The sequence below is a fragment of the Cyprinus carpio genome, chromosome A8 (assembly GCF_018340385.1).
Source record: "Cyprinus carpio isolate SPL01 chromosome A8, ASM1834038v1, whole genome shotgun sequence".
Lineage (NCBI taxonomy): Eukaryota > Metazoa > Chordata > Actinopteri > Cypriniformes > Cyprinidae > Cyprinus > Cyprinus carpio.
Window position 1 is genome coordinate 2,583,221 of NC_056579.1, and position 22,645 is coordinate 2,605,865.

At 33.7% G+C, this 22,645-nt stretch overlaps 1 protein-coding gene across 1 annotated transcript; it reads left to right on the forward strand.

Moving 5' to 3' along the window:
- On the forward strand, positions 1–22,645 carry crb2b (crumbs cell polarity complex component 2b). The gene is made up of 13 exons (XM_042763009.1): positions 1–43; positions 1,164–1,856; positions 2,995–3,190; positions 5,364–5,503; positions 6,674–6,856; positions 6,935–7,048; positions 12,534–13,463; positions 14,426–14,985; positions 16,024–16,189; positions 17,689–18,559; positions 20,251–20,367; positions 20,438–20,564; positions 22,092–22,645. The coding sequence occupies exons 1-13, from the start codon at positions 1–3 to the stop codon at positions 22,311–22,313; spliced, it is 4,362 nt and encodes a 1,453-aa protein (XP_042618943.1). The 3' UTR covers positions 22,314–22,645.

The following is a 22,645-nucleotide window of genomic DNA, read 5'->3' on the forward strand; positions in this document are numbered from 1 at the left end:
ATGGTAAGACGGTCGGACGGTCTGCCGGTTGTGGTGGTTGTGGGTACTAGTGAAGATTTATGCTGCTTTATTCTGGGTGTAAATCTGCAGTCAGCAGCCCTCAGATGTGTGTGTTTAGTAGTGCTGTCATATACTGGGCCTGTCCTGAATGCCACTGAAGGCCCTCGTGTCGCACATCTGAGATTTTGGTGACGTAAAGCAGCATAGACTTTCAGGTTAGAGCCTGCTGTGTGGACAGGATCCATCAAGTCTCGTGCTATTCACCGGCAGGGCAGAGTCTCACTCTTGGGAAGTTTCTTTAAGAGGCTTTAACTCTGTTAGGGTGAATCTTCCATACTGTCCTCACTTACTCTTACTTTGAGTAGACGGTGTGGTGCAGAGGTTAAATCTCCAGCAGGTGAGCGGAAACTTGTTGGTCTGATCAGACGAACAGGTTTTCCGAGCCGGATTCGCACAGTGTTTTGATTTCATGAGCGTGAATTTGAACTGATTTGGCCACAACACACAGGAAGTTGCACTGGGATTAGAATTAGAATGACAGGAAGAGGAATTCATTGAATCACGATTCAAAGACATTTAACACTAGTGATGCATCATGAATCTATCTATCTATCTATCTATCTATCTATCTATCTATCTATCTATCTATCTATCTATCTATCTATCTATCTATCTATCTATCTATCTATCTGCTGCTATCTATCTATCTATCTATCTATCTATCTATCTATTAGCTCATCTGTCTATCTATTCATGCTATATTATATATCTATCTAGTCTCATCATATACAGTATCTATCACTATATCTATTTTTCTATCGATCTATCTATCTATCTATCTATCGATCTGAATCCTATCTATCTATCTATCTATCTTTTGTTTTTTTTTTTTTTGTTTTGTTTTTTTTTTTAATTGGTTTTTTCTATGTTTTTTTCTATTTTTCTATCTATCTTTTTTTTTTTTTATATTTGTTTTTTTTTTGTTCTATTGGTTTATTCAATGCTCTAATCCCACATATAACCCTTCCCAAACTTCAGTCCTCTTTAAAAAAAAGCATTCACAATGATCACCAGAAGCATCCGGTTTTAGATGAAACTTTCTTTGTTCACACCTTCAAACTTCAGTCCTTTTTAAAAAAAAAACAATTTCACAACTCTCACAGAAGCATCCTGTGTTGAGTCTGACGTGTGTCTGTCCTCTCCCTGCCAAAACAACAGCACCTGCACACTGACTTTGAATGGCTACCTCTGCACCTGCTCTTTTACCCCGCCTATATACACAGGCGAACACTGTGAGAGTTTATACGACCCGTGTGAAAACGCAGGCTGTCCGTCCAGGTGCTTAAGCACTCCAGGAACTGAGAACTACACCTGTCTGTGTCCCAACGGCTTCGATGGTCCCAACTGCACCCGAAACATCAATGAATGTGAGAGCAACCCCTGTACGGGACTCAAGAGCTACTGTGTGGATGGAATCAACGGATATTCGTGCCACTGTCCCAGTGGATACAGCGGGGATGACTGCAGGACGAGTGTGCGAGACTGTGCTTATGACCCGTGCTATAATAACGCCACCTGTGTGTGGGCGCCGAGCGGCTACGAGTGCCAGTGCGCCGCGGGTTTCCGGGGTCAACACTGTGAAGAAGACATAGATGAGTGTCTGTCACAGCCCTGCAGGAACGGCGCCATCTGTCAGGATGGGATTGACCTGTATCAGTGCTACTGTGTGCCTGGTTTCCAAGGTTACCACTGTGACATCGACATAAATGAGTGTGCATCCCAACCCTGCGAGAACAACGGGACATGCATCAACGGGAAGGACCGTTACATCTGTGAATGTCTCATTGGGTTCACAGGTAAGGACTGTCTAATACGTACTGTGGATGTACTGTGGATGTACTGTGGTAAAGTCATGGTATTTTAATATATACACTACCAGTTCATTTTTATTAATTTTTTTTTGCAACAAAAAAGTCATTTACAAGCATAAATAAGATATTCTAAGATTGTTAGAATGCATGCCATTCTGAAATGAACTAAAGCATATTGTATTATCTAAGTATTACATCACAGAAAAGTCTGCTCATTCTTTGGTCACTATATAATTCAGAGAGTTATATACAGTTGTGATCAAAAAATAAAAATAAAAACAAAAACATTCTTATATGTGAGTTTCTTTGGACATTTTCTTAGCCAAATTTACTGCATATGTATGCATGCATGTATGTGTATATGTATATTTAAAAAATAGTAAAATAATAATAAAAATATATATATAAGATTAAAAATAAGTAATATCTAAAAAAAAAATGTTTATATCATTCTTTTTGAGTTTCCTTGGACATTTTGTCAGCAAGCTTCACTGCACATAAATGTTATTTATTTATTTAAAAATAATTATTTAATTAATTATTTAAACTTTGATTTATATAATTGTTTGAACCATTTTTAGTACAATTATTTCATTAAAATAATAATAAACTTTTATTAATGTTCGATAAACAAATCTATTCATAGACAAATTATATTTGTCCACAAAAATAATTTCAGACATTTATGCAAAAAGGTTTCTAAAAAGGTGTAAAGAAAAAAACGTATACATTTTTATTTATTTGCTAAATATTTATTTATGATAATTTAAAACACATTTATTAAAATATTTTATTAAAATTTCAGTTTTATAGAAATGTATTTGTCTTCAGAAATTATTTCAGGCATTTAAGCAGAAAAAATTCCATGAATGCCATCCAAAAAGATTTTAAAAAAATCATGAAAAAATTTAGCATAAGTTTAATCAAGTGTGTGCAAACTTTTAATTGTTAGTATATACCAAAGTAATGTTACCATATTCATATACCAATGTACTCTAAATATGGCAATGCCACAAAGATAATACAACAGTGTATTCAGCACAACCATGCAGCATCTGTTTTGAGAGGACTACATTGACTAGTTTCTTCTGTGAGTGAGTCTGTATGTTGATTTGTCCTGCAGGAGTTAACTGTGAAGTTGACGTTGATGAATGTGAGACAGATCCCTGTCAGAACGGCGCCACCTGCCATGATCACGTGGGATTGTACACCTGTGAGTGTGTGCCGGGATACGAGGGCATCAACTGTGAGCTGAACATCAACGAGTGTGACAGTTCACCCTGCCAACATGGAGGAACATGTCTGGATATGGTGAATGGGTGAGTGAGTTGAATTGGCTTCAGTCTGATCGTGAGGCTTACGAAAACGAATCAATAACCAGAGTGCCTGGTGGAAACTGGTGGAGTTTAGTTTCAACCCTCCCCCAACACACCTGGCTTTAAGATGGACCATTATTAGCTGTTTAATTAGGGTTAGAGGTAAACTCTCTAGGAGGGTGGCCTTAACTAATCACAACCAGTGCCTTTAATGATCAACCAGTGCCATAACTAATTATCCAGTGTCTTAACTAATCACTCAGTGCCTTAACTAATCAATCAGTGTTTTTATTGATTATGTGGCTGCTTATTCATTTTCATTTTTATTAATAATATGACTTAATTGTTCAGCAAGTGTCTTAACTAATCAGTCAGTGTCTTAACCAATCAACCAATGTCTAAAGTAATCAATCTCTAGCTAGTCAATCAGATCCTTAACTAATCAGCCAGTGCTTAAATTAATCAACCAGTGTCTTAACTAAACAACAAGTGCCTTAACTAATCAATCTGTGTCTAAACTAACTAATCTGTGTCTAATCAATCAGTGCCTTAACTAAACAACCAGTGACTTTACTAATAAATAAGTTTCAAAACTAATCAATCTGAGGCTACGCAGTCAATGCCTTTACTAAACAATCAGTATCTTAACTAAACATTCAGTGTCTTAACTAATCAACCAGTGCCTTAACTGGTCAGTCAGTGCCTTAACTAATCAATCAGTATTGTAACTAATCAACCAGTGTCTAATCTAATCAGTCTGTGGATAATCAATCAGTGTCTTAACTAATTAACCAGTGCCTTAACTGATCAATCAGTGCCTTAACTCAACCATTGGCTTTACTAATCGACCATTGTCTAAACTAGCCAGTCTGTAGCTAATCTATCAGTGCCTTATCTAATCAACCAGTGTCTAAACTAATCAGCCGGTGGCTAATCAGTCTGTGTCTTATCTAATCAACCAGTGCCTTGACTAATCAACCAGTGCTGATAAGTCAAGTCCAACTAATTAGTCCATAGCTAATCAATTAGTGTCGAACCAATCACTGTCTTAACCAATCAACCAATGTCTAAACTAATCTATATGTGGCTAATCAGTTAGGCCTTAACTAATAAACCAATGTCTTACATAGTCAACCAGTGCCTTTACTTTTCAGTCTTTTACTTTAAGTGCCTTAATTAACCAACCAACCAACCAACCAACCAACCAGTGTCTTAACTAATCAGTTAGTGCTGTAATAAGGAGGATTCAGTATATTTACTAATTATCCGGTGTTTTATCAAGTCAGTCAGCATCTTAACTAATTGAATCAGTCATTCAAGGAATAAACCAGTACTTAATCAAGTCAGTTATCATCTTAACTAATTAACCAGTGTTTCAACCAATGTATCAAGTAACGTTTCAATCTGACATTTACTCACATTACAGATTCCCTTTAAGAACAGTGTCGCCAAGTCCATGGTTTTACATTTACATTTAAATGTATTCATTTAGCGGACACTTTTAACCAAAGCGATTGAGGAATACAACAAGCAATTCATTATAAAGATGCAAATAAACACAGGAAGTGCTCAGAATACAAAGTTTAAGACATTGTTCAGATTAGTACAATTACTAGACAGAAGGATTGAGGAAAGAGAAAGCAAAGGTTTTTTTATGATGCAGCCAAATGTACTGTTAACTACTTAACTGAACAATCACTACTAATCGACCGATGTCTAAACTAATCTGTCTGTAGCTAATCACTAGTGCCTTAACTAATCAATTAAGTTTTACAGTGGAATTGGGCTACTTTTACATTGTTGCTGCGGGTTGTTTTTTCAGTGTTCTCTCTCCACCGCCCGGAATGCTATTTTGAGGGAGTGGGACCCCTGGCAGAGGGGAAAACCACAGAAAAGATGCGAATGGGATAGTTTTGAATAGCAATTGGGCTGGTTTTGTTTTGTAGACCTGGCAACCACTTAAGAACCATCACATTGGGTCAAGCTTAAAAAAAATGTATGTGTTAGGGGATATTAAAGTAAAAGTGGAATGGCACGTGAATGATCTGTGTGATAACATCATATAAATGCACTGACTTTGTGTAACTGGCTCGCTGTCCTTTAAAACTAGACAGCTAGTGTATAAAACGATGTGTTTTTCAGTCTGTGGTGAATTATTTGCTGTGTTGAATTACAGTTACAAGTGTGAATGCAGTGGCACTGGATTTGTGGGCTCTTTCTGTGAAGACGATATACCAGAGTGTGCATCGGACCCCTGTCAGCACGGGGCCACCTGCCAGGAAGGAGTTAACCAGTATACCTGCCTCTGCTGGCCAGGTAACCAGTCTTTAATTCAACCTGTTCATCATTTTCATGCTTAGTTATGCATTTAAAGGCTCATTTAATGGAAAATTAATTGCAGTTATAATGTCTCAGCATGTGCTTATCAAGTTATGTTATGTTACACTATACTGCCACCTAGAGAAACATGCAGGACATTGCAAAGAGAATTATAAACTCTTAATGAAATGCTGTTTCAGAATATGGATGTATGAAATGCATGTTTGTATTGGAGTAGATGTATCATATTTTCCATAAAATAATTCATTAAAAGTCACACCTGACAAAAAATTGCTTTGTTTTCATTAATACATTCAGAAATAGTATAAAATATAAATATAACTAAATGTTTACGAACATCAGAACAGAACAGGAATGTTTTTCGACATTAATTGAATTTTAGAAGTGTTTTTGTAGTTTACTTGTAATTGAAGCATTTGTTTTAGATTTTAATTAATTTTGTTGAAATAAAAAAAAAATGTTAATTGAAATTGAAAATAAAATAAACATTAGCAGGGTTATTATAGTTTTTTTTTTTTTTTTTTTTTTTTTTTGTTTTTTTTGAGTTGATTTTATTAATTTTTTAAATCTTAAACTGAAAAAAAAGAAACTATATAGACATAAAAAAACTACTAAAAATGGCAACAACTTAAACAAAATACTAAAACTTTAGCTCAAATTAAAATGTAAACTGAAAAATAAAGATTTAAAATATAAATAAAAATGTTTAAAATATCTCAATGATACTAAAATATCAATAAACGTTACTTATATTGATATATATAGATTATATAAAGCTGTAGGTTTTAACTATCCATTAACAGTGAGCGACAAAATTACTAAAACCTTAACTACAATTAAAATGAAAAAACTGGAAAAAAAAAACACTATTTATAAAAACTATAATAGTATCTAACTGAAATAAAATGTCTTGAAATAAATGTTAACTGAAATAAAAAAAACCTAAACTTGTATAATTTAGTTTAATTTGATGTACTACTAAAATAACTAAAAATAAAACTGAAAAAAGCACTACTAAAAATGACAAAAATTACTAAAACTTAAAATAAATATGGTAAATATGAAAATAAAACCTGATTCAGAATATTAATAGAATTGTAATAGTAGTTCTCCTCAGATTTCTTTAACTCATGTTATTTATTTCAGGCTATGAAGGTGTGAACTGTGAGCTTGACGTGGACGAGTGTGAAGCGCAGCCGTGTGAGAATGATGGTGTATGTTTCCAGCGATCCGACTCCAGACACTACAGAGTTCTGCCTGAACTGGACACGGACTTCAGCTACGAGAGCGCAGCCGGATACCTGTGCCAGTGCCGCGCTGGATTTACAGGTGAGATACAGCGCTGACGACGGTTCGTGACACTGAGACGCATCAGAGCTGCTAGTAACCGGAGCTTTTCTTTCACAGGTGACGACTGTTCAGTTAACGTGAACGAATGTGAGTCCACGCCGTGTGAAAACGGAGGCACCTGTGAAGATCTCATCAATGCGTTTCAGTGCTCGTGTCCTGCGGGGTTCACAGGTGTGTGAGTGCGCTGCATATACCACCTGACTTCACTTCAGATCATTCACAATAATGCAAATATATCAATGGCTGAATGTGCAACATATCGGAGGTTCACTGGAAAAACATGCCTCTATTTATAGTTTTGCAAAACTCCATTAAGTTGTTTTAGTATCAGTGAGACACTATTATAGTTTTTATTTTCATATTTAGCTTTTTCATTTGAATTTCAGTTATTTTGAGTTAGTATTTGAGTTTTAGTAATTTTGTTGAAACTAAAAATAAACCACAAATGAGCTTTTATTTTCATATTTTCCATTTTCATTTAAATTTTAATAATTGTTTTAAATTATATTTTACATTATATTTAAATTCTAGTTTTAATTCTGTTGAAATTAAAACTAAAACAAAGGAAAAAAAACATTTTCATTACTTGAAACTTTTAGTATCATTGAGATACAATGAAAATGTTTTTTTTATATATTTTGAATCAGTTTTTATTTTCATATTTTCCATTTTAATTTTAAAGTTTTTGCGTTTTTGTCATTTTTATTTTTTAATCTATCAATGTTGTCTTTAATTTTATTTTAGTACATCAAGTTAAAATAATTTTTTTTTTTAATATTTTATGTTATTTTGGTTAACGTTTCTTTTATTTCAAGTAACCAAATTTTTTTTAATGGTTTTAGTTTTAGTTTGATTTGTTTTCTTAAAGAATTACGGCATGTCTATGTATATTTCATGCACTGATTCAAACAGGTGGGATTTTATACAGAGCTGTTCAGTTTTAGTCCTAAATCCAGAAAGAAAATTAGCTTTATTAGTAAACTAAAAGGCCCGTGGGTAACATTATTATGTGAAGTTCTGATATACAGTCTGGATGAGCTTGCTGCCAAAAGTCAGAGCCAGTCAGATGTGAGTTCACAGAAATGCACACAAACTCCAATTTTTTAGCTTCAGACTATGATTCCATCCAATCAGAAGAGATCAAACATGTTTGGGCTGATTTTAGAACACGTTGTTTACATTTGTCATGCGTCTCCTAGCAACGAGTCACATATTTAGCAAGTTTGTTGCGTTCGGAACAACTTGAAAGTGTGATCCTCAGTCGTTTAGTGTACTTTATGCAGTGCTGGGTAGTAATCTGGATAATCTGGACATATAGAATTCTCATAATCTGATTACAGTCACTTTTTTATTGATTACGTGATTACTAAAATTTTGTTTAATTTGGTTTTTTATTGATTACGTGATTACTAAAAATTCACAAAATGGCAGTTTTAATTTATAATTTTTAAATTACCCATTTGCATATATTAGGAAAATCTTCCAGTTTTAATTGAATTGCATACCGGCCACTAGTCAGGTGACTGTAATTACATGGAAAATTGAGAGTTAAAATATTTCAAGTGTTTTATTTTGATTTGTTTTTAATTTAAAATTATTTATTTATTTTAATTTAACATTTTTAAAAGTTGATTAATTAACTTTTAATTAATTAAAAGTTGTTCCTCACAAACCCCAGTCTGGGAAACCATGATCTAATGTAATGTTTAATGCACTTGATGTTGTTGATAACAAAGAATAAAATACATTTTATTTCTCTTTGTATATTTTTACAAAGTTTTTATTTTTATTTTTTTATAAATTTCTCAGAAAACAAGACTTTTTATTTTAAGTAACTTTGCATCTCAAATGAATGTATCTTGTTTTAAGGAAGTAGTTTAGAAATGAGATATGTATCGGACAGTTTTATTTTAGTATCACTGATGGTTTTTGTTAATTATTTTTATTTTTACTTTTTTTTTTCTTGTTATGGTCAAAGTTTAGTGTTGTGTGTTTATTTAGTGTTTTTATTATACATTTCTGTATAATTTTTATTTTAAGTTTAAGTATTTGAATGAAAATGAAAATGTTGCCTCGGCAACTAGCTTAAATATATTTTATTTTATTTCAGCAAATGTGTATTTTATTTAAAGTAATGAAAATGCATTTTTTTCATGAATTTAGTTTTAGTTAACTGTAGTTATACTAAAGTCTATTCTATTCAAATCAGTGTGATAAACAAATTGGCTCAAAAGTAATGAAAAAGTAGTTAGATTACATTATGTAAAGCTGCACTCTGTAACTTCTTTTGGTTAGATTTAATCACAAATGGATAGCGCAATTTATTATAAAACATTTTTTTTTCAGTTGGTCAGAACAAAACTGGCAGACATGTTACTTGCATGTTCAGATGACTTTTTCTGGTGAAACATTAAAACATTAGATCCATCCACGCTGAGGAGCCGTGCCAGTGCACAACGCACATAAAGAAGATAATTCCGCAAATAATTCAATTGCAGGTTTCAAACAGAGATGCGACAAAGAGCTAAAACTTACGGACTGCAGCTTTAAAATGATTTATGTAGTAACTGATTATGTTACTAACTGCAATTTTCAGCATGTAATCCGTATTCAATAATCTACTAAATATGTAAATAATCTACCCAGCACTGACTGCATGATGCCCAGTTTTCTCTGTATCTATTTACAGAGTTGACAAATGCTCTGTATGATGCCTAGTGTGTTAAATCTGTTCAGATTTGGAAAGTCGTGTAGTTTATTCCAGCCCGTAGAAGGCTGAAACCTTCCCACACGGACACGACTCAAATCACATCTCCAGTAATGAGTCGGCTCTGGCTGGCATGGAAAGCAATCGCTCACGCCGGCCGGACAGACAGACATTCCTGATGTCAGCACTGACGGGAGCCAGCTGGGATGGGAGGAGAGGCTCAGAGGATTATTATCCCAGCAGAGGGGGAGTCCTGCTGGACGAGTCCGCCGTAATCACTCCTGGACGCTTGGTACTGAGAGGTGGAAGACGTAACAAACTAGGAAGCTAGAAAGAGAGAAGTAGATAGGGACTGAGAGGAAGAAATCACAGGATGGGAACTGTCACCTGTGTGTCAGTCTCCGGCTGGACGTCTGGCAGGATGAGAGGACTAATAGTGAGAGTGATTTGCAGCGGGCTGCTTCTCCTGACAGGTAAAGCGTCGGGGCTTTCTGGAGGATTTCTGCATTAATGTTAAATTAACCTGAGGAGAGCTCGCAACTGTCTTACAACTGCTGTCTTAAGAGCGACATTGGAAATGAAGTGCCTCTCCTGTGATTTATTATAAATATTATTTACTGTAGAATGTGTGCATGGTTTTTGTTCAGGGTTTTGTTAACCACAAAAGTACTACAATAAATGATTTTATGGCTCACTATTTTGTTTTGTACAAAACCTGATGTGAGAAAAGAAGTCTTGCTTTCTAAAAAAAAAAAATGTTTATGCATGAAACAAGAAAATATATCTGCCAGTGGGTATATAATCTTGTCTTCCCTTTAAATTAGGTTTATCTTTCTCGTTTTAAGCATACAATTTTGATACATTCTAATAAATCAGAAAACAAGATGTATTTAATGTCATTTTGCATCTCAAGTAAATATATCTTGATTTAAGAATTTAGATGTTTGTTCTGGACAGTGTTTTTTTTTTAGTATCACTAAAATAGTATTGTTTTTTTTTATTCATGTTTTGATAATTTTTATATTTTCTGTTACATTTTAATTTCAGTTAAAGTTTTAATTCTGTTGTGTTTTTGTCATTTTTATTAGTTTTTTAAATATGTCTATTTAATTTTTTTAATTAGTTTCACATTTTAGTTTTAGTTAATTCTGTTTATTTATTTTAGTACTTCAACGTAAACTAAATGAAAAGAAGAAATGATGCCTTAGCATCTAGCTGAAATAAAGGTTTTAGTTCTTCCTATTTTATTTTAGTTTTATTTAACAGTACATTTTATTTTAACATTTAAATTTAATTTAACATCATTTCAGTTTTAGTTGCTTCAGTACATCAAGTTAATCTAAGTGAAAATTAAAAATGTTGCAATATATATATATATATATATATACATACACACACACACACATGTCTGCTAGGTTTGGATTGCTCTGGTTTACTCTTGATTTCATTGTTGGTTTTAGTATAAACTTGTTTTTTCCTCATGAGCATTATAAACGCATCAGATAAAGGACTAATGTAATTTAACAGTAGCACAGCTTTTGCATTCTGCATAGCATGAGCTGGAATTGATTTATAGCACTTGAGCACTTTTCATGGTTTCAAAGCAGCCTATCGGTTATCTTAGTTTCATGTTTAATATTGCCAAAGAATGCAAAATATGTTGAAACTTTTGACTAGAAGCTTTTACAGTTTGCAGTGGCAAAAACTGACTATAATGGATAGGAACGGTTGCACAATAGCAGACTGTGTGTTTGACACCTGCTGTCATCCACAGTGATGGACTTGCTCAGCTGCATGTGCACATGTAGTGCATACATTTCTGCTTTGTTTAGTTTGGTCATATTTACTGGTGCAGTGGTATTATTCACTGCATTAGTTAACAGTCGTCTCACAGACTAAACAGCAGTTAAGTTGAAGTAACAGTTGCAGCCATATGCTGACATGCCAACCCCATTAGCAGGATTACATACTAACTGATTAAAGACAAAGGATTAAAGTAAATGCAATTAAAATTCAATTAATTTCCTTTAGTTCACTGTTCTGTAAGTCATTGGTTAAATTGGTTGTATGTGTGGTTAAAATTTGTTTTTCATTTTGTTAATATTTAAAAAAAACCTTTTATTGTTATATTTTCACTTTTAGTAATTTTTGATATATTTTTAAACGTTTTAGTACACTATATATATAGTCATTATTTTTTCTTTTCTTTTTTTACACATTTAATTTTGTCAATATTTTGAATTGGGATTTATTTTTATTAGGGCTGTCAAATGATTAATCACGATTAATCACATCCAAAATAAAAGTGTTGTTTACATAATATATGTGTGTATACTGTGTATATTTATTATGTATATATAAATACACACACATAAATTATATATTTAGAAAATATTTACATGTATATACATTTATATATTTATATTCTTATATTTTATATTATATATAAATATATTTAATATATAAACATAACATATTCTTCTTAAATATATACATGCATGTGTGTGTATTTATATATACATAATAAATATACACAGTATACACACATATATTATGTAAACAACTAATTTTTATATTTGATTGGAATTCAGTTGATGTTTATTTGATACTTTTTTATGGTTTTAGTTTTAGTTAACAATAATAACCTGGATTTAATTCTGTGACTTTTATTTGTAAGCATAAATTCATGATGATACTATAAAATATAAAATAAATAATTATAAAATAATTAAATATATATATATTTTAAAAAAAATATTACCTAATCATTAAATTAATCAAGTCTAGTCTAGTCACTCAAAGGAAATTTTGTTTTTTCCCCTTTATTGATAGGTTTGATATAATTAGTAGTTTTTTGCATTTAAGCGTACAGTATATGCACGTTTATTGGGGTTGAATATCTTTGCCAGATGCATCACATGACCATAGTCTCTGTAATTCCCTCTGCAGGTGTCATGTGTGAGATTAATCTGGACGAGTGCGAGAGCAAACCATGTCAGAACGGCGGCAGGTGTGAAGATGCCATTAATGACTACTTGTGTTACTGTCCACCTCCTGCACCGGACCAGCTGCCCTGGGGCGGCCACGACTGTGACATCCCGCTGACCGGCTGTGTGCCTGACCCCTGCCAAAACAACGCCACCTGTGTGCCTTCACTGCACGGAGACCAGCATCAGCACACCTGCAGATGCCCTTCCGGTTTCCATGGTGACACATGCGAAACATCCACCACCTTCTCCGTGACAACGGGAGGTTATCTGGTCATCGAGGTCCCGCATATCAACCGGACCCGCAGGCAGGTGGGATCGCAAGGGCCCAGTGTCCAGCTGAGGTTCAGGACGACCTTGCCGGATCTAATTCTCTTCTTCCGGGGAAGCCAAGAGCACTTTTTCATACTGGAGCTAATTGGTGGAAATCTGCACTCCAGAGCCGAATCAGGAGATTTACAGTTTGCTGTGCAGTTAAGCGGGGATTTCAGCGATGGACTCTGGCACGAAGTCTCGGTTAGTGTGGATGAGAGACTAACTCTGACCTCGTTATCGGACAACATAACCAAAGTTGAGGATGGAGGTCACAACCAGCTTCTGTCCTTCCAGCCGCACGGCTTGGAGAAAGTCTACATCGGCGGGGTGCCGCAGGAGTACCTCAACCGAACCACATCCAGGACGGGATTCGTGGGCTGTTTTGAGGATCTGCTGGTGGATTCTCAGCCGGTTCTTCCCCAAAGCTTTAGCCCGCAGCCGGACGTCGAGATGGTCTGTGAGAAGAGCGACTGGTGCGGTCCGGACCCCTGCTCTGAGCGCGGCCGCTGTGTGGATCTGTGGTCAGACTACAGGTGCGACTGCCGCAGCCCGTTTCATGGACACAACTGTTCAGAAGGTGAGGCTCCTGTTAAATAACAGCTTTCTGGAGTAAATGTGCCTATTATGTGACTTTTATTTGTGAACTTGAATGCTTATGTAATTGATGTGCCTCTACTTTGAAATGTAACGTGAATTTATAATTTCAATTCAAAATATTGTTTTGATTTTTTTTCTTTTGCAGAAAAAGATCAAAATAACATGTTTTCATTTGTTGTGATTGAAAATCAGGATTATTCCACCAAATAGGCATTTTGTAACTCTTCTGAAGTTAAAACATTGGTATTGGTGTTGTCTGAACATGAATATTAACATGTCTGAAAACATGGCATCTTTTTGACCAGTTATTTTGACCAATTGTCAAAATGGCTACATTTTTATTTAAAATTTGGAAGAAATGTAGTCAGAATCAGACAAAAATTGCATTTTACTCAAACACATAACTATAAATCGTAAATCCAGAGACCTGAGAATTTTCAAGTGGTCTCTCAATTTTTGTATAAGTGTGTGTGTGTGTGTATATATATATATATATATATATAGATAGATAGATAGATAGATAGATAAATACATTATTATATGTATATATGCTTAGGTAATTTATTTAAAAATATGTAATGTAGTTAATTTTATATATACTGCATATATACCAGTGGTACTTTAAATTAATTTTAATTTAATATAATTTTTGGTCAGAGGGGTTCTGACAAAATAAAGTTTGTGAATGATAATCATCACTGAGAATTGAGAGAGAATTAAAATTTATTTAGAAATACCAAAATGCTCAAATAAAATCTGTGAACAAATAGAAATGAGAACTTTTATTAGCTGTGAAAATTAAAAACAAAAGATCTGAACAGTCCTAAAGTATTTTATCAAATCTAAATTCTTATTTTTCTCTCATTATTGGGGTGAAATATGAACTGGGCTTGTGTGTCATGATGTTTCACACTCACACTGATGTACTGTCTTTCTCCACAGAGTTCACTTCATGGACGTTCAGTCCCGAGCGCAACAGGAGCTTCGCTGCGTTTCCCATCATGCAGCAGCACGCCGGTGACGTGAGCGTGTCCCTGTGGCTGAAATCACGTCAGTTAAACGGCCTGGTCTTTCAGCTCCAGCGTGAGGATCAAGCTTACCTCACTGTTTTTCTGAAAAACGGCTCACTGTACATTGCGTTATACAACTCCATCAGAAAAGCCTCCAGCTTCCTAACCGATGGGGAGAAGGTCTTTGTGGCCATTAAAAAAGAAAAAGACTTTATATTGTTTAATCAAACGCAGCAGGTTTTTACTCCCATAGAGATGTTTGGTGTCGAGGTGGAGGCTGGAGATGTGGCGTATCTCGGTGGACTTCCCGAAGGAGAAAACGCCAGACAGTGGGGTGGATATTTTAAGGGCTGCCTGCAGGACGTCCGTATAGACGACACACAGCTGTACATGTACTCCGGCAGCATCAGCCACAAACCACAGCATCCCAGCTACTTACCCAGAAACTCCTCTAATGTGCTGGAGGGCTGTGTCGGAGACCAGACGTGTAAGGTGAGACTTACTGAATTATAACCGTTCAAAAGTTTGGGGTGTGTTTAAAGAAATTAATACTTTTATTCAGAGAGGATGCTTTAAATTGATCAAAAGTGACAGTAAAGACATTTATAATGTTACAAAATATTTCTGTTTCAAATTAATGTTCTTTTTTATTCCTGAAAAAGAAAATGTATCAGTTTCCACAAAAATATTGGGCAGCACAACTGTTTTCAACATTGATAATGATCAGAAATGTTTCTTGAGCAGCAAATCAGCATATTAGAATGATTTCTGAAGGATCATGGTTATTATAGTTAGCTAAAATCACAGCAATAAAAAACTTTTTTCGTTATTTGAATAAAATTTGAAATAATATAAAAAATACTGTTTATTTTCATGTATTACGTATACTATATTTCAGCTAGTGGCCAAGACTAGGCAGTTTTGAGTTCTGAAACTTACGGGATGTTTTTATAGTACAATGAGCTCTTATATGTCAAAAGATCAAGGGAATTTTGATTTCTTAGTTCATGATCCTTTAAAAAATAAATAAATAAATAAATAAATACAAAAACACAGCAAATGTACTAAACCTTAACTAAAGTTTACTAAATATACTAAAACTTTACTAAAGTTAAAATATAAAAATATAAACTCATTCAAAAATATAAGCAAAACTATAATAATATCTCAATACTAAAACAGCACTGCTGAAAAATCATATAGACTGGAGTAATGATGCTGAAAATTCAGCTTTGCATCAGAGGAATAAATTACATTTACAATATATCCACATAGGAAACAGTGATTTTAAATTGTAATAATATTTCACAATATTACTGTTCTTACTGCATTTTTAATCAAATGAATGCAGCCTTGGTAAGCATAAAAGACGTCTTTCCAAAACATAAAACAGTTAAGCTATTTAACGGTAGTCTACTTTTTCTGCTGATCTTTACATCCATAAACTTGTTCTTATTCACTTCTCTAGTGCTTGTCTGGTCTTCTCAGATGTGGCACAATCACAAATGCTCTTTGACTCTGTTATTGCAGATGAAGCCGTGTCAGAACGGAGGGAAATGTCAGGTCATCTGGAATGACTTTGTGTGCTCGTGTCCGCTGAACTTCTCTGGGAAGACGTGTGACACTCGTGTGTGGTGCGTCAGCGATCCGTGTGACTCTGGGACTCGATGTGTGGACTTACCTGACGGTTATGAGTGTGAGTATCTGTTCTGTTGAGGCTTCATTGTCCACTGAATTTTTGTTTTTACCTTTAGTTTTTTCTCAGCATTCAAAAAAAAAACAGACAAGCAAGATCATAGACAAAACCAAACAGGTAAATTAGAAAAAAATAAACACTTATGATTTGTCACATTTTTGAGTTGTTGGAAATACTTGTTAAGCTAATATAGTAATGGTTATTATAGTAAATTAAAACTCACACTAAAACCCATAAAAAACACTTTTGTTGCTTAAACTAAATGTTAACTGAAATAAAATATAAAAACAAACTTTTTATTTCAACTAACTGCCAAAGAGACATTTCTCATTTGATGCACTAAAATAACTAGAAATAAAACTAAAAATAATATAAAAGTAAATTATATAGATATATTTAAAAAAAAACATACAAACAAATTACTAAAACTTTAAAGTTAAAAAAAAAATGGAAATATGGAAATAAAAACTGATTAAAAACTTTAATAAAAACAGTATCTTAGTGATACTAAAATATCTCATAAATTATGCTGAAGGCATAATTGTTATGCATATGAATTTTGCTTGTAATTAAACACATGATCTTTGGGAAAGCACACACACACACACACACACAAAATTCTTAATTTAAGATAGCACATTTTGATAATATAATATTAGGATTTTGTAAAAAATATTTACATTTTTTTTAAATAGTATTCAAAATCAAGCTTCAATTTTTTTTATGAGAAGTACTATTGTTGAAGGTTTACTGTTTTTTCTTTTTATTATTATTTTTTATAATTATTATTATTTTCATAGTGTCATTTTTGGTTAACTCTATTGAATCCAATTAGGCTCATTTGACCTAGAACCAGGGCTACTATAGTTTACTAAAGAAAAAAAGTTAACCAAACTGACCAGATTAACTCAAAGTAGAATAATAAAAAAGCTTATTTCAGTCAAAGCAACTTTTCGCATTTTAATTTAGTTTAACTTGATGTACTAAAATAAGCAAAACTAAAACTGAAATAATAATAAACAAATAAAAAAAAATAATGAAAAAACAACAAAGTTACTAAAATGTTGTAATTATTTTTATATAAGTATAGTAATAATTTATATATAAATATATTATATATAATATATATATATATATATATATATATATATATATATATAAAAACAACAAAACAAACTATAATAGTATCTCAAAGACACTAAAATAATACTGCCCAAAACATGACAATCAAACTCAGTATTTTAACACAAAAAATAAATGTGAACTATACATAAAATCAGAAGATCTGCTTTAAATGTCTGTAGTTTCTTCTGCACTGGAAGCTCCTTTCACCAAGACAAACTCCTTGTGTGTGTAAACATAAACACTAAAGCTCTTCTGAAAGACTTTATGACTTTCTAAAGCAGACCATCTTGATCAGATTCACGAGTGTTTACATGCAGAAAGTGCTTCACCTCAGTGTTACTCATACATATTTAATAATCTCCTGCTCACTCCAGGTTTAGCCAACGCCACGTTTGAGAGCGACGCTTTGAAGTTCAGCGCCAATGGCTCCTTGTTCCTCCCTGTGACGAGCATCTCGATGCAGCTCCGGACGCGTGAGGAGAACGGGACGCTGTTACGCGCCTCCAGCCGCCTGGAGTTCTTCTGCATGGGGCTTCTGAACTCCTCCCTGATCGTGAAGTTTCGTGACGGGAACAGTCTGGAGGTGCACGCCTTCACCAGCGACGTCCCTGTTTCTGATGGAGACTGGCACCAGGTGGAGCTCTACACGTCCAGCCCGAGGATCTCAGCGTCCCGCTGGCACCTCGCTGTGGACGGTCGATCGGCCGGATTCAGTTTGGCAGCCGCCGGCAACATGGACTTCTTCAACTCCTCCACCGTTTTGTTGGCGGAGAACTACACCGGCTGTTTGGGCGAGGTGCGGATCGGTGGCGTTTATTTACCGTTCTTTGGACACCTAGAGGAAGAAGCACCGCAAACGTCACAGTACATCCGAGTTGGTGGGATTTCGGAGCCCCGTCTGGGATGCACCAGCTCCTCCTCCTGTCTTTCTGATCCCTGCCTGAACAACGGCACCTGCACGGACCTCTTCAATCTCCTCTCCTGCGCATGTGGCCCGGGATGGACGGGTGAACGCTGCCAGGAGAACGTCGATGAGTGCGGCTGGCAGCCCTGTGTCCGCGGGACATGCCGGGACGTGCCGGGGGACTATGAGTGCCAGTGCATCCCCGGATATACTGGGAAGAACTGCCAGCTGGAGGTGCCTGAGTGCCAGGAGCATCGCTGTGAGAACGGAGGCTCATGTGTGGCTGCGGTTACAGGATACACCTGCGTCTGTCCACCTGATCACACCGGACCATTCTGCCAGTGAGTCTGACCACTAAGTATATATACTGTATATACAGTACATTTTACAGATTTTTGAAAGAAGTTCTGCTCACCAAGGCTGCATTTATTTGATCAAAAATAGAGTAAAAGCAGTAAAATTGTGAAATATAATTGCAATTAAAAATAACTATGTGAATGTATTGTAAAACCTAATTTATTCTTGTGATGCAAATCTGAATCATCAGCATCATTACACCAGTCTCCAGTGTTATCTATCTATCTATCTATCTATCTATCTATCTATCTATCTATCTATCTATCTATCTATCTATCTATCTATCTATCTATCTATCTATCTATCTATCTATCTATCTATCTATCTATCTATCTATCTATCTATCTATCTACTGTATATATACACAGTATGTGTTTTTTAATTAGCTGGAATAAACAATGTTATTTTAGTATCATTGAAATACTATTATAAATTTTATTAATATTTTGTGTAATAATTTTTATTTTATATTTTTCATTTTTATATTTTATAGCCTTTTAAAAACCATTTTTTTATTAATATGGCTATATTGTTTTTGGTCGTTTTTATTTAATTAATTTTTATTTTACCAAAGAAAACTTAAAAAAAATTATTTTTTAACATTTATTTTTGTTAATAAACTATTTATTTTTATGGATTTAATTTTAGTTACCTCTAATAACCATGTTAGCAAGGTTTGAAAAGTCAAATATATTGTTCTAATAACACTGAAGGAGGAATACATTGAAGTATGTGTGATTTTTAATTTATGCCATACTTATCTACTAAAAATAATAGAATCAAAAAAATGTGTTAATTGGAATAAAGCTGAAATAAAATAAAATATAAACATTAGATGAAAAAATTTAACTTAAAAAAACATATATATATATATATATATATATTAATAACATTTATAATAGTATTTCAATGATACTAAAATAACATTGTTTATCCCAGCTAATAAAAAAACACATACTGTATATATATATATATATAATTTATTGAAATATATATATATATATATATATATATATATATATATATATATATATATATATATATATATATATATATATATATTTCAATAAATTACCAAGTTTTTTTAAAGTAATTATTTTAACTTAATTTGAACTTAAATTATTTCTAATAGTTTTCTAAATCAGATTAAACATGTTCATTATATATGTTGAACTGAATACGCCATATTGATCCACATTCAAGGAAAAGGAGCATGGCTTGATTGAATTTAATATCTGTGCTAAGCCAGTCGATTTGGCCAATCACACTTTTTAAATACATTTTAGCTTTTCTACAGTAAACTTACAAATTCACACGCCGTGTACCATTAAAGTTATTTTTTATTGTGATAACAGAGCAGCAGCAAGTGTGTGAGGTTGTCATGGCAACCAGATACATTGCACACAAATTATTTGTAAAGGCTGCGCTGTCTATTTTTGCTGCGCTAGCAATAGACACGTAGAATAGAATGCACTACAAACATATTTGTCAACAGAATCGCAAAGCAGACCTTTATCAAGCAAATCACAGAGTGAATTACTCACCCACAGCTCTAAAACTGTTGAACATGATTCAAGCTAAACGCACAATAGCAGGCACACAAACACTTCAAATTAGTAAATCTTAGAGAAAATAAACATTTATCATTCATAGTTCTGTGTGTCTCATCCATCAGATGGCGTTTTCCTCCTCGGCAGTGTGATGTGGATTTACAGTGTGAACATGGAGGCGTTTGCACTGATGGATGGTGGGGAGCGAACTGTACCTGCAGACCGGGCTTCACCGGAGACAGGTGAGCTTCTGCAGACGTCAGCACAGGCTGATTAAATGTGCAGTTAGACTGATGACTGTCTGTGTTCCAGATGTGAAGTGGACGTAGACGAGTGTGAGTCGGACCCGTGTCGTAATGGAGGCACGTGTGTGAACAGACACAATCACTACCTTTGTGAGTGTGTGTCCGACTTCAGCGGAGAAAACTGTGAGGATACGGTAAGTTCTTGGGTCTTGTTTATTCGGCTGCTCAGTCCTTGTGTCCTTTTGTTTCATCCATGCTCTAAAGCCAAAATATTTTTTTTTCTGTTTAAAGTTTTCTGAATTCCATTTGGATTTTTTCTGTATTCTGTTTTAATAGTTTAGTTAAATTATAATAATCAAACGGTATGTCTAATTAATTCAAATTATGAAACATACAATTGAATACAATATGAAAGATTACATGTTTTCCATTGTAATTTTTTTTAGGATTTCCTTTTAATAGATCAATTCAATTTTAGTAATAATAATAATAAAACATGTCTGATTAATTGAAATCATGAAACTTGTTTAATTTAACAGCAGTTTATTAAACGTTAAACAAAAAATGCAGAAAGCAAAAAAATAAGGAAAGAAAGAAAGAAAGAAATCTGAATCCAGTAATATTACAATAAAAAGAAAAAAAAAAGGAATCCCAAAAAGTTTTTATGGAAAAAACAGAATTTGGGGTAAAATACAATAGATTTCATGGAGGCTTGAAAATCTATTGTATTTTACCCCAAATTCTGTTTTTTCCATAAAAACTTTTTGGGATTCCTTTTTTTTTTCTTTTTATTGTAATATTACTGGATTCAGATTTAATGGGTAAATTTTAGTAAATAAAAAGCATGTCTAATTATTTGAAATTATGAGACTTGTTTAATTTAACAACAGTTTATGAAAAGTAAAAAAATAAATAATAATAATAATAATAATAATTTAGGGAACTTTCAAATCCTTTTTTATTTTCCTAAATTCTGTGTTTTCCATTTTAATTTTTAATGAATTAATTTGAATATTTCTGGAATCAATTTTTTAAATCAATTCAATTTTTAGTAATTACAATTTATTAACAAAAAAAAAAAAAAAAAAAAAAAGAGAATTTTAGGGCCAGATGAAATCGGTTTTATTTTCCCCAAATTTAGTGTTTTCCTTTTTTTTTCTGTAGTCCATCTTCTTTCTTTCTTTCTTTCCTTTCTTTCTTTCTTTCTTTCTTTCTTTCTTTCTTTCTTTCTTTCTTTCTTTCTTTCTTTCTATCTATCTATCTATCTGAATTCTGTTTTAATGGTAAACTTTTAATAATTAAAAATTATTAATTGTTTATTAATCTTATTAATTTAAATAATGAAACTTACACAATTTAACAGCAATTAATTAAAAGTTAAACAAAAATATTTTTTTTCGGGCCCCTATGAAATCTGTTTTATTAGATTTTTTCCTCCAAATTTTGTTTTTCCCAAATTCTGTGAATTCCACTTTAATTTTCAGGGTTACATTTTTAACTTTTACCAATTTTTGGCTTTAATTATTATACATTAAATTTTAGTTTAATAAAATTTTGATGATCAAAATACAATAATTACTAGAAGAACACACACAAAACAATTATAAAAACAATATGATAATAGGACTATGAAATATTTAATTTTTCATAAATTCAATTTTACGTTAATTTCCATTGTAATGGCTGATTTCTGTGTTTTCCTCCTCGCTGTGGTCCTGCAGAAGCAGCAGCAGCAGGAGCGCGTGCCGTGGCTGATGGTGGCCGTCCCGCTGGCGTGTCTGGCTGTCCTGCTAGCAGCGGTCGGGCTGGTTTGTCTGGTTCTCACTGCCCGGAAGAAGCGCCAGACGGAGGGAACCTACAGCCCCAGTCACCAGGAAGTAGCTGGAGCCCGACTGGAGATGGGCAGCGTGCTGAAGGTGCCTCCCGAGGAGAGACTGATCTGACATCGGTCGTCCTGTGGATGGTTTGGGCCGAACACACATGTAACCGTTACACTTTAAAGCAGCAAAGCTGATACATGTGGCTTTATGTTGAGCACAGCTGCGTGTGCCTTCTGTAGAAGGATAATGGAGAAAACACTGGTGATTCTCCATCATGATCACTCACTTTCACCACTCTGAGTAAGAGAGCAGAAGGTCAGATGAAGCCAATGTGAGAAATATACACTGTGACCACTTTCCATCCCATATGGCAAAAAAATAATGGCCCAAAAAATCTATTCACTAAAAAATGCTTTAAAATATATTTGTAAAAATATTTTTTTTTTACCGATATT

Bases quoted from the DNA above. Each gene is read 5' to 3' on its own strand.
- crb2b (XM_042763009.1), top strand. From the start codon at position 1: ATGGTAAGACGGTCGGACGGTCTGCCGGTTGTGGTGGTTGTGG. The intron at 44-1,163 runs GTACTAGTGAAG...CAACTCTCACAG, and splicing joins GCCGGTTGTGGTGGTTGTGG to AAGCATCCTGTGTTGAGTCT. The intron at 7,049-12,533 runs GTGTGTGAGTGC...TTCCCTCTGCAG, and splicing joins GTGTCCTGCGGGGTTCACAG to GTGTCATGTGTGAGATTAAT.